This window comes from Eschscholzia californica, unplaced genomic scaffold (assembly GCF_041429995.1).
Source record: "Eschscholzia californica isolate CP2 unplaced genomic scaffold, dmEscCali1.0.p SCAF_4, whole genome shotgun sequence".
NCBI classification, from domain to species: Eukaryota; Viridiplantae; Streptophyta; class Magnoliopsida; order Ranunculales; family Papaveraceae; genus Eschscholzia; species Eschscholzia californica.
Genome location: NW_028238461.1, coordinates 10478511 through 10495369, shown reverse-complemented (window position 1 = coordinate 10495369; position 16859 = coordinate 10478511). Strand labels below are relative to the sequence as shown.

The following is a 16859-nucleotide window of genomic DNA, read 5'->3' as shown; positions in this document are numbered from 1 at the left end:
GCTGGTTTATAAATGAATTCATGAATACCGAAGCTGTGGAGCTAACAGTCGAAAACCATTCTTAGATGAGCTTAACCTGTTCCTACTGCATTCCAAGTACACCTCAGCAAAGTCTTAACAGAATAACAGTTGAAACTCTAGCTGTTGTTTAGTTACTTTATTTATTCTATTTAGTTGTAAAAATATTTCAAAAAGTATACCCAACCCACCTCCTGGGACTCCCACTTGAACCGCATGTGAGAGAAACCCTTGTTTCTCTCTCCTCGTGACTAAACATGTGAGATGAGAGAGAAACTCGTGTTTCTCTCACATGCGGTTCAAGTGGGAGTCCCTAGAGGTGGGTTGTGTAGCCTTGTTGAAAATATTTTATATAGTCAATCTTTTAACTTTCGTAATCTAGTACTCTTTTTCATCTTTATTGATTCAAATATAAAGTAACTCCAAGATTAATGTTGAAACAAAAATATAAAGTAACTGCAAGATGAAATAAGTTACATGATCTAATCGAAAACTAGAAATCATATTGAAGAAGGCAAAGAATATTATAAATCAATCTGTATTATAGTCGCTATTATTCAATCTGTACACTTACAATCTTACATGATGAATGCCATAACTTCATTCACATTACACTCTAGTGCTATAAAGAGTTTTTTCCAAGTTTGAATCCTTTTCAACTATTCAATGAAAGATAAAAAAATATTTCTAAGTGAAATAGACCATAAATGAACATCAAGAACTCCATGAATACTAGTCTAAATGTGAATCGTATGACTAATAAAACCACATTAGCCATTGAAACAAATTAAACATCAAGATTGAAAAACGAACATTTTGAAATGGAATTCGAGTCAACCTAGATTTCATATCCGACTTAGAATAAAAAAAAGATACTTACTACATTAGTGATAAGCCACCCTACAATCTTACAAGACACTCTTGAAAAATAACAGAAAACTCTAGCTTGGTTTAGACAAAAAACCGACCGGATTCTAGTTTACAGGATAATGGCAGACGGGTATACTTCCCTCCAGAGTTGGGTAAGATGGTTTCAACTATTCTCTGAAAACAAGTACTCCTACTACTATCATCAACAACTTCACTACCGTTTCTGTTTTCGCTCCAATCAGTTCCGCGAGTTGTTTTATGGAGCAACATATAATTAAGATCTTCCAACTCTATACTCCTGAACAAGCTTTTTCGGCACTTTCGAGTAAGAACATCATCTAGTCCTTGGATAAATAGTTTGACCTTCTCTGCAATTGATTCGACGAAGCAATGTTGTATAACAAGTTTTATATATTCTTCTCTATTAATGCTATACACACCCATTGTGCTACCCCCAGGACACAACTCCACAATTTTCCTCGTCGAACCAGACCCTTCTTCTACTTCTTCAGTTTCCCAAACAAATGTCAATCCCAAACCATCTGCATCTATGAACTCAGTATCCATTTTGAGGATATCATTGCAGCTTTTATACATGTAAGGATCTACATCACATATGTCTTCCAAAGTGATTGTAGATCCTGCTAATTGTAAGAAAAACAAACGATCAAATCCAATGCCTATTACCACGCCATGCATCATTACTAAACCGATCAATCGACCACAAAACCGATAATATTCAAGTTGTTGAGCATCTACTTTTGTAGAGTGAATTCCTGGATTGGGAAAGAGCCTCTCTTGGTTATGCTGATACGACACGAAGAGTGAATTTTCTGGAGTGAATAGATGTTGGCATACCAGGCGGAGCCACTCACGGAAGACACAAGGACCTGCAACAAGCTGCTCATTTTTGAATTGAGGTATGATTCCGTTCCTCAAAGAAATGGGATTTGCAAGTCCAACTTGCTCAAAAGAATCGACTACTAACTTCGATCTGTCAATGCTCACTGTTTGTATGTGACTACCATTCTGAACTTGGTCAGGGAACATCATCTTAATCAAATGTCTTCGAGATTCATTACTTACTAAACTCTTATGTCTAAGAAGCCATTGATGATCATCACCTCTCTTCGACCTCATAATAAGTTTGTTTATCGAATCTTGGTGAGAATACAAGCAAGAGGAGAGGTTCTTTTCTGCAGGAAGATAAAGTTTAGAGATAGCATCTAATTCCTTGAGAACTGAGAGATAATAAGACCACCCATGATTAAACTCACATTGTGTACATCTCGTGTACTCAACTCCATCATCCATATAAGTCAGACCGAGATCGACGTTGTTCAACAGAATATCAAAATCGTCGTAAAAGGGGATAAGCTCTTCTACATAATACTCAAAACAATCATCGTATTGAATACCCCATGGAGAAGCCACCATAGGAAGAGAGTGAAGGGGCAAATCTTTCGATCTCATATGTTCCTCTATGTTGGTACATATATGGAGGTTAAATAAAGAGAACTGGCTTATATCGTTCTGAAATCGTGATTTTAACTCGAAAGGAACTCGGCAAAAGCACGACTGTCTTATCAACTTCATATTCACTACCAACTGTCTTCAGAGCTCATTCATAAACGGGTAAACGTCTCCAATTAAAGTCATTGGCATTCTATTGAAGAAAATTTCAGTATTTGAAGAGCCAATTGATTGAATCAAAGATCCATATGTATGACGACATGAGTAATACAATAAACATTCGGAAGTTGTTTTTGATTTGTGACGGAGAAGCTCACAGAAACCTAAAACTATCATAGTTAATTGATGTTGTTTATAGATAGGGAAAGAATGAATATTAGGATACATAAATAGACGAATTGATTCCTCTGCTATCTCTTTATTATTTCGAAAGGGTGATAGGTATAGTTGGACTATATAGTCTTGTATTTCATAACCATAAAATAGGAGGAGGTGCTCTTTCTTCTTCTTGTCATTAGGGATCATACTCAAGTATTCCTTAAGATATTCTATAACATATTTTCCTCTACTTGTTTCATGAATATCTTCATCATTACTTTTTTGAATAAGGCGTGAAATAAATGCTACCAAATTCCGTAGAATTCGAACTGATCGCTGATGGCACTTCTTACTTACATAATCACTTACTCTTGGATCAATGAATTCAATATCAGGTATGAATTCAATATCTTGTAATTTTTCATTATTCACAAAATATCCTTCCATCTCTTTTGACAATCAAATCAAAAGAAAACCTATAACATAAATAGTCAAACCCTAATGATGTAAATCTGTTTCTATAGCGAACCACAAAACAAAAACACAAAGAGAAGTAGGATCATGTATTATTCTTACTATATGATTCTCTCTCTATTTGTGGCTAGACACACAAATAGAAATTCATACTATATGATTCCCTCTCTAACTGGTTTCTCTACGATGTAACATCCTTCTTCTCTTATTATATTAAGAACAAAAGTTGCCTCTTCAACAAAAAAAAAAAAAAAAAAAGGAACAAAAGTTGCCCCTATTCCACAAAGAAAGGGTTTTCTCAAAAATAGAAAGTCATATATCATAATCTACCCGACAGGACACCCGTAGACACCCTTTACAAAGTGAGTTTTCATTTTAGTCCCTAAAATATTGTCTAATTCACACGCGGTCCTTGTATAAGAAGAAAAGTTGTCCCTATCCCCCTACGAGGTTTTTTTTTTTTTTTTTTAGAATCAAACTTCATTTATAGGCCAAAAGGCTAATGAGAATTACATCATGAAGTTGAAAAATCAAATACACAACAGAAAACGAACAATCAAGACAAGTTATGTCCACATGAGGTGTCTCTAGAGCTGCTTGATCTAACTGGTGGTCTACTTCTGGTGTAGTCACCACTAACCATTTGTGGGTAGTGTTATAACCGTTGCTTCTTCCACGTTCTTCTCTTCTCGCCGTCAACCGTCGGCGTCCAGATCTCCGATCTGCGCCTCTTCTACTTCAGCCGGAGGGATGAACTTTGAACTCTGACTGATATCGGTACATCGGTAGCGAGAGTTGTAAGTTGTTGGAGAAACTCCCAATGGATTTCCATGATCAAACACTCGATCCTGACTAAAAAAGAAAACAAACAAAAGGTCCTAAAGACCAACAAAACAGGTCCTAAAGACCAACAAAGAAACAAAACAATTATTTAGAATCAAAGAAAGGAATCCGGAGAAGGGAAATAATGAACCACCACCACCATCACCACTGACGAACATGAAAAGAAAATAGCCTCACTTAAGTAACTGAGTAACATCAAAGAGACTAAATTCCGAGATATAATTCTCCGGAAACTGCTCAATTTTATGAACGACGCTTCAAAAAGGTGACTACAATTTGTTCTCTAATACGAACAAAACAATCAATTCTTAGTCGTATTTCATCTTTAACATTACCTTAGTCGCATGTTGCTTTGAGTAAAGACTGCCATTTCAATTTCTATTTGAAGCCGATCGATAAACCACTGTCTTCATTGATTTGATTGAGATAGATAGAAACTTGCTTCGTCTGGTTAAAAGAAAATCCTAGAAAGAGCTTTCTGTTCCTTCTCTATCTTGTGTCTATTTATCTATTAATCTCTCTTTGATTGTTGTTGGTTCTATATCATATGTAGTAGAAGAGCAAATTCAATGATAAAAGACATCAAACAAACACCTTTTTCACCATAAAATGGTAATTGATCCCTTCGATCAAAACATAGATGAAGACTATGTGATGGGATTTGACATCGGTTCTGGCGAAGAAGATGAATAATTGATTGAAGAAATTGAAGCAACAGGGATGAAAATGTTGAAACTTTAAGCAGATTCAAAAATGAGATTGTGTTCCATTGAATCTTCATCCAAACAGTGATTAAAGAAGGAACGGTAAATCATCACCAAAGCCAGAACTAATCAAACGATTAAGAAGAGAAAGAGGGGAAGAAAACTATACAGAATAGCATAAAAGAGGGAGATCCGGCGAAGGGAAACCCCTCGCCGGAAACGCTGGATCTCGAAAACTACTTTCTCTCTCTGCGGTTATTCTCTCTCTTAACACGAAGCATTACCTAAAACGTTATATTCCCCCAACAAGGAATTGATCTTTTAAAACAAAGGGTGCATGAAAAATCTAAAATCTAGGCCCAAATCCAGAAAAAAATTACTCGAAAAAATTAATGTAAAACAAAAACTCAGTTTTAAATACTTTTTAAACCGTTGACAACTTATGTTTTCTCGCCCAAAAAATTCTTATTAGTATGCCCTCCTCCCGGCTCAGGTCTCCCGCTCCCTCTCATAATATATCTCAACTCTCAATCTCTTTAATTCAAGCAACATCAATTCAAGCTAAATCTCATTTATCTTCTCTGTCTATCTTTCTATCTCATGCGGAGAGATCATCTCTCTCTTTATGTCACGGAACCTCTCTTGAGCCATAAAAATTGCGCACAAATCATGTCCTCTTTGAAATCGTGAGTCTTGGAACCCAAATCACAACCAGTAAAAATCGCTTAGGTCAATCGTTTCTCTTGTTCTCATTCTCTTTTTACTGATTTGTTAGTTTGCAGATGAGTTTGAACGAGGAAAAAAAAGCCCTAAATCCCAATATATTGAAACATCCTAATTTGTAGAAACTCTCATCCTAACTTATCGAACCAGAAAAAACCTTAATTCCCGTGACCCTAATTACTTCTTATGAACAACAAAGATTCATGAGATATTGTACGCGCAAACAAAGATGATGGGTATCTTCATGGAGGTGTGATGTTGTTGTATATGTGGGAGGAGAAATGGAGTTGGAAACTTCTAAAGGCGTCCTCCCTTATTTCAACTGGCGCTCTAAAGAAGGCGTCAAGTGTCCCTAAAAGTTTTCCTCTAATATTTTGTTACTATCAAACACAAAAAATTAAACTCGGATGAGAAAAACTAGTTTTCTTTCTTATTAGAGAAAAAAAGAGAAGAGATTCATTGAGCTCGAGCTAATGACCATAGATATAAGGATGATGAGATAGAAATGGGAAATTGACCGCTTGCATTCACACATGTCAGTTATGAAAATATTAAAAATAACTAAATAAGTCTTCTAAATCAACTTAATTACAAAATTGCTATCCCACTTTAATAATTATTGGAGACGAATTCCCAAATCAGGCGTAACAGTTAGTTATTTATTTCTTTCTTTTTTTCCAGTTTTTACAACATATAATTACTTTCTTATATATAATTTGGAATTTATGTCCAGAGTTTCATTTTCTTCTCATTTAACAAATTAGAAAAAAACCACAAAAATAGGGGATTAAAAATTTAACAATGTTAAACATAATCATAAACTAAAATTAATGGAAAATTAGATTCATAAATATAACAAAGTATTAATAAAATTCTTGAAAAAATTAATTAGCTATTAAAGAATTTCATGCCTCACTTTGGGTCCAATCCAATGTGCCCATTCAACTGCACAAGGTAGACAATATCGAAGCCAACCTTTATATATTTGTGGAATTTGAACATTTTCTTTTAAGATTGTCTTGACAAAGTAATTTTTCTTCTTAGATATTACAATTGCAATAATCTTTTGCTCTTCTGACTCACAAGATTGTGGTTATGCTCTTCTACAAATTGAGGGAAAGAAGAAACTCAAACCACCAAAGTAAATTCTCTAACAATTGCAGAGCCTTCAAATTGCGTCATCTAATGGTTTCTGCAAGGCAAATACAAAGGATAAGATCAATATAGTGATCATAGTATATGTTTATGCATTTACATAAAAAAGTTGATACTTGCTCTAGACGATTTCAAGTTGTCAGATAGAATTTGATATTATTTACTAATATATAAATCTCCTAATCTTGTCCCATATGTCATTTGGTACAAGATGAATAGAGCAGAAATAGCCAAACAAGTTCTATGAAAATAATACAACATCAAGTACAAGGATATAAGGTGCAGTCATCCCAAAATGGTGACTCGGGATACGGGATACGGGATACAGATTTCACAACATCACTGAAATTGTGTTCTAGCCTAGGTCATGGCAGGAAAAACAATAGGATATGAATTTGTTCGAACTTCAAACCTTATATAGGAAAGAAAGACGAGCATCTACCAATTCATCAAAGTCATCACAAATTTTACGACTATATACACACTACTTAATCTCGCCTCGTATCGAGAATGTTTTCATCAAGTCACTTCGATCTCCACTTTAAACTTGCACATAGAACATATATATTACCATCATTAACCAACTTGTTGCAACGAGGAAACATTAGGATTCTTAGATGCCTCAACCTCCTCAATTCAATCAAACCGGTTCTATCAGTACCTTTAGAAATTAAGTTAGATACCTACATTAATCATAAGATTAACTTAGATACCTACATTAATCATAAGATTAAGTTAGATACCTCCATTAATAGAACAGGAGACCCGACACAAACTTTAAATTCCGACCCGTGACCCGACACACACACAATAGGAGACCAGGAATAATCACTCTAACAAAAAAGAACTAATAAATCACTAGTACAACAAAATTTACTACTTTGTTGAAAGTCAACATCGAGAATGTATTCCATATACTTGAATTTCCATGATTAAATGCATTATTCTTTTCTATACTTCAACATCTTTTACGCAAGAGAACCCAAGTTCAACATGGAAATTAAACATAATACTCAAAACGAGCGAGTAGGAACTACATATACCACTTTAAGCTCTAGCTTACAAGTATCATTCTCAAATCGTGATTTTAACTCAAGGGGAACTCTGCAAAAGCACTACTCTCTTATCAACTTCATATTCATGACCAATTGTTTTCTGAGTTCATTTAAAAACGGGTGAATGTCTCGAATTAAAGTCAGTGGCGTTCTATTAAAGAAAAGTCCAGTGTTTGAAGAGCCAATTGATTTAATCAAAGATCCATATGTATGACGACATGAGTAATACAATAAACATTCGGAAGTTGTTGATTTGTCATGGAGAAGCTCGGAGAAACCTAAAACTATAGTAGTTAATTGATGTTGTTTATAGATAGGAAAGGAGTGAATATTAGGATACATAAATAGACGAATTGATTCCTCTGCTATCTCTTTATTATTTCGAAAGGGTGAATGGTAAAAATAGACTATATGCTCTACCATTTCATAATATTTGAATAAGCGGAGATCATACTAGTCGTTAAGATATTCTAAAGCGTATTTTCCTCGACTAGTTTCATGAATATCTTCATCATTATTTTGAGTAAGGCGTGAAATAGATGCGACCAAATTCCATAGAAGTCCAACTGGTGGATGATGGCACTTCTTAATTTCAAGTATGAACTCAATATCTTGCAATCCTTCATTATTCATAAGATATCCTTCCATCTCTTATGATAATAAAAAAAAAAAGAAGTTGAATCCTATAACTTAAATAGTCAAACCGTAATGTTTCCTACAAGTCCGAGCTGGAATGCCTAAATGCTTCAAGTGGCTTGGAGTCTTTGAAGATTTCCTTGAATAAGCAATTTTAAGTTTACTCCAAAATCTCAATAATAGAAGTTTATTAAGTTATGAAAGTCCATTGAGAAACTCACCTAAATTATCACAAATGGAAAATGACAAGTAGTAAATATTATAAAAAAATAAACCTAAGAAACAAGTTGAATGAATACTATTGAAGTTATGGTATTTTGCGAAATCAATTTATATTTAGCTCCATCACACAAGAGGCACTCTTTCAGTTTCTGTTAGGATGAATAAATCATGAATTAACCATCCCATACACAACTAAAATGAATGTGCTCTCATGTATAAGTTATTTATTTTGAGCAATCATCAATATTGTGATTACAAGGTGTTTTCTATGTTTTTTTTTTCTTGGAAGAAATGAAAAAGTTAATTTTTATTTATTTATTTTAGAATGAAAAATATGTTCATATTTTGGATATGTTTGGCTCAGTGTAAAAATATTTTAAATGTTAAAGTAATTTTTTGTTGTGAGAAAAAATACAAACTTTAAAAATGAGATGTTTGAGTTTCATTATATACAATATCAAAACCCTAACAAGTTCGGGTTACATACACAAATCACGAAGTCATTGTTGTGAGAAAAAAAAACAAAAACCTTAAAATGAGACGTTTGAGTTTCACTATATACAATATCAAAACCCTAACAAATTCGGAACGGATTACGTACACAAATCACGAAGTCATTGTTGTGAGAAACAAGACAAAAACTTTAAAAATGAGACGTTTGAGTTTCATTATATACAATATCAAAACCCTAACAAGTTTGGAACGGGTTATGTACACAAATCACGAAGTCATGAACTCTAATAACTATATCACGATTAAGTATGCAACAGGAGACACGAGTATATGTAAACCATGAAATACATCATGGCTTATTAGAAATAATAACATCCAATCTAATCCAAAACAAGTTCGGAAACGGTTTACAGTGGGACTATATAGATCGTGGTCATATTCGTTACTGTTTTGTTCGGGTTACACTTACCAAAAAAATCTGGCTGCATAAAACAGACTCATAAGCCCACCTAAATGGATTCTTTTAAGTCTGTTGGCTCAACCCACTTACCCCAAACCCAACTCTTAGATAGGTTAATCGAAGAATGTGTCTAGTAGGCCTTAGATCTGTTTCCGTACTCAATAAACATAACGTCGATTGACTTCATACTAACACGAGGCCTGTTTAATTAATATGAGGCCCAAATACTATAGATAGGCCCAACATCAACATCTTCTTTCTTTCACGCAGAAGGAGATGGAAATCAAGATAGACAAAATCGACCATGGACTTTGTTTATTTATTTTCTTACTTTCTTTAGGTCGAGATTAAATCATATTATTATTTCGCTAACGATACTATCAGCCCCGATCTAATCAGAAGTTCACATTCACGTATCGAGTGATTTCTAATTCCAATTTTTGCCAAAGTAAACCGAAATTGTAATAAAAAACTCAATTATCGACGAACAAGAGGCAAGAGCGAACAACTCTGATACAACCGAAATTCGTAATTGGTTATATTGTACCTTTGTGCGGAGCTGTCGATCGTCCAATTGTTGTTAATCTGCTCACGATCTTTGTCGACTCGTTACAAGTTAAGACACAATGTTGTTTTAGAGTTTCAAGCTACTCTTCCTTCCACCATCGAAAAACCATCCGAAAAAAACCATGTGAAGAGGTGCGGTTGTTGCTTCTATCGTTGTTACTATATGTTATTTCCCTGTTGCTTTATCGGGTATGGTATGTTTGAAAACTCTTCTCGGAAAATATTCTTATCTCACTTAACAAACCTACTCGCCTCATCATGATCATGGCGAATATGTTTGTCATCGTTCATGATATCGGTTGTTATCAGATTAGACTTCAAACTCAACTTTACTCGTCTTCAACTTTACTCGTCTTTCTCTCTCTTTTATATGTGTACATGACATTGACATATGGCTTTGTATATATATATGAGGATTTATCTATGCATGTCTTCGACATGATCAAAACGGTTTTAGTGAAGAAGTGAAACTTCCCATAAACAAATACGTAGATCCAGATAGATTGGTGAGAATATGTGAAGAGAGAGTAATCAGAGAGTGACTGAATGAAACCATGTTTAATTAAAACGATGGAGAAGTTAGAAAACCATTATCGTGATGCCTGTTTGAGACCATAAAGGGATTTATTTAACTTACAGATACGGTTCTCCCCCTTAGTGTGAAATCCTGGAGGTGGTTTCATAAAAACCTCTTCTTCAAGATCGCGTTGTAAAAAGACATTGTTAACATCTAATTGATGGAGATGCCACCCTTTAATGGCGGCAATGGAGAGAAGGACTCGTACAGTGACAAGTTTAGCAACTGGTGCAAAAGTGTCATGAGAATCAAGTCCTTCAATTTGGTTGTAACTTTTAGCAACAAGGCGAGTTTTGTAACGCTCGATCGATCCATGAGATTTGAACTTAATTTTATAGACCCACTTACAACCAATCGAGCGTTTGTCGGGTGGTAGGTCAGAGAGAGTCCAAGTATTGTTTGATTCAAGGGCGACGATTTCTTTGGACATTGCCTCTGGCTAGAGAGGAGAAGTCATTGCCTGTTTAAAGGATGTAGGTTCTTCAGCAGAAATAACCGAAGTTAAGAAAACTTGATGAGAGGGAGAATATTGGGAGACCGAGAGACAGTCAGAGAGGGGATGATGAACTGAAGAGGAAGAATCCGAAAAAGGCATGGTCAATACATTACAATCATAATCAGAAAAAACCCTAATTGCCGTAACCCTAATTACTTCCTGTGAACAACAAGTTCACGAAAAAATGTACGTGTAAACAAAAATGAAGGTTATTTTCACGGAGGTGTGGTGTTGTTGTATATGTTGAAGGAGAGATGGAATTGGAAACTTCTAAAGGAGCCCTCCCTTATTTCAACTGACGCTCTAAAAAAGGCGTCAAAAGTAATGTCTTCGGTCCCCCCTAAAAGTTTCTCTCCAATATTTTCCTACTATACCAAACACAAAAAATTGAACTTGGATAAGAAAAACTAGTTTTCTTTCTCATCAGAAAAAAAACGGTTTTCACATCGAATATTTTCACACTTTCAAACGGTCCCTTGGGGTGTTCAAGCTGGTGATTTGGGCTTTTATTTGTACTATCATTTTGCTTTAATAGTCTCTTTCAGAACAATGAAACGCCGGAAATTTGATTAATATTTCACTTTTTGGGTGCTCAACCTAGGGGCAAATTTCGGCATTTTTCAGTCCACTATTTTGCTTCACAAGGAGTGACTGATTGGAGTGAATTGAGTTCACCCTGTGGTAGGATGCTGGTGCTTTGAGGTTTAAATACACTAGGAAGCCATCTTACAACACCATAGAAGCTAGGATTACGCCATCTAAGCAGAACTTTTAAAACTACGCCGTCTTAGGGTTCTTTCTCGTCAATCTAAGAAAGCATTTCTGCATAATTATGGTTGTTAGCCGCTATGGCGAGAGTAGAAAGAAACCAAGACGTACTAGAAGCATGACATATAAAGAGAAAAGCATAAGCAAAAGGCACATCCACATTAAAACCAAGCGTATGGTGCTTTTATTGTTTTGCGGCCATAGAGGTTGTGAAACAACGAATGACTCAATTTGTAGGCAACTATAGAGATTATGGAACAACCAACGGCTCAAGCTTCTGTTGTGGGAATGACTCCAAAGTTGTGTAGAGAGTTATGTCTCGGGGTTTCGTGGAGCCAGTAAATATCAGTTGATAAAATGTTTTGTTATAATTGGTATATTCGAGAACTTCCCTTTTAAGACTCACCCTTCCCCTTGCATAACTATATAAAATAATAAACGCTCTAATAGTCTTATGTGTAATAATTCTCCTTTGTTAGTATTTTACTTTACAGAGATTCGGCTATTAACTTCGTCTCTTTAGGGTGTCGTCACATGGAAAAACTAGTTAAAAAGATTAAGTGTCACAAAAAAAAACAATTTCCAACTGAACTATACAACATTTGAAAACCCTAACTTCCATCTAAATTTTATCATAACTTATTCCTGACGTTTGAATTTCTGCAAGAAAAATTCCATTTTCTTCCCTATTGGAATAAAAAGTAGAAAGGAGCCTTATATTTGGTCCTTTTCAGCATCACAGTGTACAAAAGACGTGATTTTACTAAGCAAAATATATGAGAAACGCGAAAAGGTATATGAGAATTACACGGTTAAAAGTAAAAAGAGTTTACATGCCGTTTCCCTACCAAGTTCATTTCAACAAAATTATTGCAGTGGAAAAGTATGCTTTACCATATCTGTCATGTCCATACAAGATACAACCCATCCATCTTCATAAAGTTCTTAAAATCATTAAACTCAAACTACCGAACTAAATTCTCCGACAAAATTGCAGATAGCCTTCAAATTGCATCATCTAATGGTTTCTGCAAGGCAAATACAAAGAATAAGATCAATATAATGATCATAGTATATGCTTATGCATTTACATAAAAAAGATGAAACTTGCCTAGACGATATCAAGTTGTCGAATAGGATTTAATATTATTTACTAATGTATAAATCTCCTAATCTAGTCCCATTTGTCATTTGGTGCAAGATGAATAGAGCAGAAACTCAAACAAGTTCTATGAAAATAATACAACGTCAAACATTGGTATATAAGACGCAGTCATCCCAAAATGGTGACTCGGGGTACAGATTTCACAACATCATTCAAATTGTGTTCTAGCCTAGGTCATGCCAGGAAAAACAATAGGATCTGAATTTGTTCGAACTTCAAACCTTATATAGGAAATAAAAAATAACCTAGCTACTATGTACAAAAGCAATTCCTTTGAATAAGAGATATTTATATTTGATGGGATGAGCACCACTTATATTGCTCCACACCTGCTCGCGCGGGTGCTTCCCTCTAAGGCGGAACGCTCCCCTACTGATGCATTTTTACATCCCACAGCTTCGGCAGATCGCTTAGCCCCGTTCATCTTCGGCGCTGTTAGTTCATTATCTATGTGCATAAGGAGCATATGAGAACTCATTGTCGACTAACTACAAGTCTACAATGAAATTTTAGACATTTCGGAAGTCGGTTCATATCAGGCATTTGACTTAATATGATATAACGAGTATAACTTTGAACTATTATAAATGCGACTGATATCGTGGTTTGAGCACGTTTTGCTCACCTTTACTGTCCTACTTAATTAGCTCAAACTTTAAATTCCGACTCACGACCCGACACACACACACACACAATAGGAGACTATGAATAATCACTCTAACAAAAAAGAACTAATAAATCACTACTAGAACAACTTACCACTTCAGTCTACAGGCGTGCTATCAAATCTCGCCTCGTATGGAGAATGTATTCTATAGATACTTGAATTTCCATGATTAAATGCATTATTCTTTTCTATACTTCAACATCTTTACGCCAATAATTATTGTATCAGAACCCAAGTTCGACGTGGAAATTAAACATAACACTCAAAACGAGCAAGCAGGAACTACGGGTACCACTTTAAGCTCTAGCTTACAAGTAGCAAGGAGAACAATATCACAATATGAATACTTAAACCAAGAAGAAAGATAGTTATCGAATCACTTGACTTGGTAGGATATCAAATCGTATTGTAAGAGGCAGTTTCCAAGTTTCCCAATTTGAATTGGAATTGGAGGCGGTATGAATTGGCACCATATAGGCAGTTTCCAAGTTTCCCAATTTGAATTGGAATTGGAGGCGGTATGAATTGGCTCCATATAGGCGGTTTGGAGAAATTAGCACCATATAGGCGGTTTCTAATTGACACCAAAATTAGAAAGCAAAGTAATTTAGAAACTAAAAGTTCCTTTTTTATGAGCTTGTTATGACGGTGGATATCCTATATAAATAGGGGGTTTGAGTGCTTGTTATTCATCATCACCAACACAAGCAACAACAACTCTTCTTTAGAGAGAGCTAAAGAGAGAGAGCAAGTGAGAGAGAAATTTTTTCATAGTTTTTGAGCGGTGTTCTCGGTTGTCGAAGATCTAGTATAGAAGGTTAAATTCTATACGGTACCATCTTGGGACGAACTTGCGGGTTGTGTGAGTCGTCTTCATCTATCCTTCAATAAAGATTTCTTGTTCGCCCGAGGACGTAGGCTTTAAAGCCGAACCTCGTTAAATTCTGTTCGCATATTTGATTTTGACTTAGCTTTTCGATTAATCTTCATAATCGGATCAATTTCTAGGATAGGTTCGATAGCTTCCGCGACTTTTAGTTATAACAATTGGTATCAGAGCCTTGTTGAAATTGAACGAGGAGAAGATGGAATCGAGAAGTGGTACGGTCAAATCAGGGAAATATGAGATAGAGAAGTTCAATGGGAAAAACGATTTTTCTTATTGGCGGATGCAGATGAAGAATCTGTTAATCTCGCAGAAATTACACAAGACGTTGACGGGAAAGAAACCAGGAGATATGTCAGATGAGGATTGGGAAGAATTAGATCTCGAAGCACGGGCTACCATTATGTTGTGTCTTGAGAGGGACGTGGCGTTCCTAGTAGACGAAGAAACAACGGCGGCGGGTGTGTGGTTAAAACTAGAAAGCAGTTTCATGACGAAAACTTTAACGAATCGGGTCTACTTAAAATCCAAATTATTCACATGTAGAATGGAAGAGGGTTCTTCTATTCAGGAATATGTGAATAGGTTTGACAGGATTATCTCAGATTTGAAGGATATTGATGTTAAGGTTGAGGATGAGGACCAAGCCCTCATATTGTTACTTTCATTGCCAAAATCCTATGAAAACCTTGTTCAAACTTTGATGCTTGTTGGTGATAGTCTAAGCATGGAAGAGACGAGAAATTCGCTATTAGCGGATGACCTTCGTAAGGTTGCTACTAGCAGTATGGCGTCGGGTGGAGTAGACAAGGATCAAGCACAAGGGTTGTTTGTAACGAGGGGGAGGAGTAATGAAAGGGGAAAGGGAAAGGGCGGGAAATCTAGATCCAAATCTAGAGGCTCTTTCAAGAAAACGTGCTTTAGTTGTGGTGAGCTTGGTCACTTTAAAGCGGCTTGTCCAAAGAGAAAGTTGAAGCAAAAGAACGAAGGCTACAAGGAGAAACAAGAGATGCAAGAGGCGGGATATGTGTCAGAAGAGGCGGACGAATGTTTCTCGGTGACAGAGGTGTCTGAGAAGATCTTCGATAAGTGGATGCTTGATTCAGGGGCGTCACACCATATGTGCCCAAATAGGGAGTGGTTTACTACCTATAGGAGTATAGATGGTGGTACAGTTATACTGGGTGATGATAGTATATGTAAAACTGTGGGACTCGGAACAATACGGATCAAGATGCACGATGGAGTAGTGAGAACATTGACGGACGTAAGACACATACCCGATTTGCGGAAAAATCTAATTTCCCTTGGTGTGTTGGAGCGGAACGGCTGTAAGATAATTATAGAGAATGGCTCCATAAAAGTCATTAAGGGTTCTTTGGTGGTAATGAGAGGTACTCGTTACGGTAACTTATACAAACTTTTGGGGACAACAATTACGGGAGATGTAGCAGTAGGAATCAGTGGAAGGGATCCAACGGCTAGTACGAGGCTTTGGCATATGCGCCTTGGGCATATGTCAGAAAAGGGTCTATCTCTGATGTGCGGGAAAGGCTTGTTGAAGGACATGAAGAAGCCTTGCATGGAGTTTTGTGAGCATTGTGTGTTCGGGAAGGCACACAGGGTGACGTTCTCTACAAGCAAGCACAAGAGCAAAGAGGTATTAGACTACGTACATACCGATGTCTGGGGACCGGCAAAGTGACCTTCCAAGGGTGGTTCCAGGTATTTTGTTACATTCGTTGATGATCATTCGAGATTTGTCTGGCTTTATTTTCTGAAGCATAAGAATGAGGTATTCAACACATTCCTGGTGTGGAAAGCAATGGTTGAGAACAAAACTGGTCGAAAGCTGAAGACGTTAAGGTCGGATAATGGGACCGAGTACACGGATGGGGCATTCAAGGAGTTTTGTAATCAGGAAGGCATTGTGAGGCACTGGTCAGTAGTAAACACACCTCAACAGAATGGAGTCGCAGAGAGATTGAACCGTACACTACTTGAGAAGGCTAGATGTATGCGCTCCAATTCGGGATTAGGCGTAGAATGGTGGGCAGAATCTGTTGCTACAGCTTGTTATATTGTGAACAGGTCTCCACATTCTTCTTTAGATGGTGGCATACCTTACGAGGTGTGGTCAGGTGAACATGCAGATTAAGGGAGACTTAAGGTTTTCGGTTGTACGACCTATTACCATGTTAAAGGTAACAAACTTGACAATAGAGCAAAGAAGGCAATTTTCTTAGGATATGCTACAGGAGTCAAGGGTTATCGGTTATGGTGTACGGAAGACAAAAAGTTTGTAATCAGCAGAGCTGTGGTGTTTGAT

The 16859-nt window shown here is 36.2% G+C and overlaps 1 protein-coding gene across 1 annotated transcript; it reads right to left on the bottom strand.

The window, feature by feature from the left end:
• Window positions 1-969: 969 nt before the first annotated feature.
• On the bottom strand, window positions 970-2361 carry LOC147542561 (E3 ubiquitin-protein ligase UPL5-like). Its single transcript, XM_086635310.1, has one exon. The coding sequence runs from the start codon at window positions 2359-2361 to the stop codon at window positions 970-972; it is 1392 nt and encodes a 463-aa protein (XP_086491436.1).
• Between the last annotated feature and the right edge of the window lie 14498 nt (window positions 2362-16859).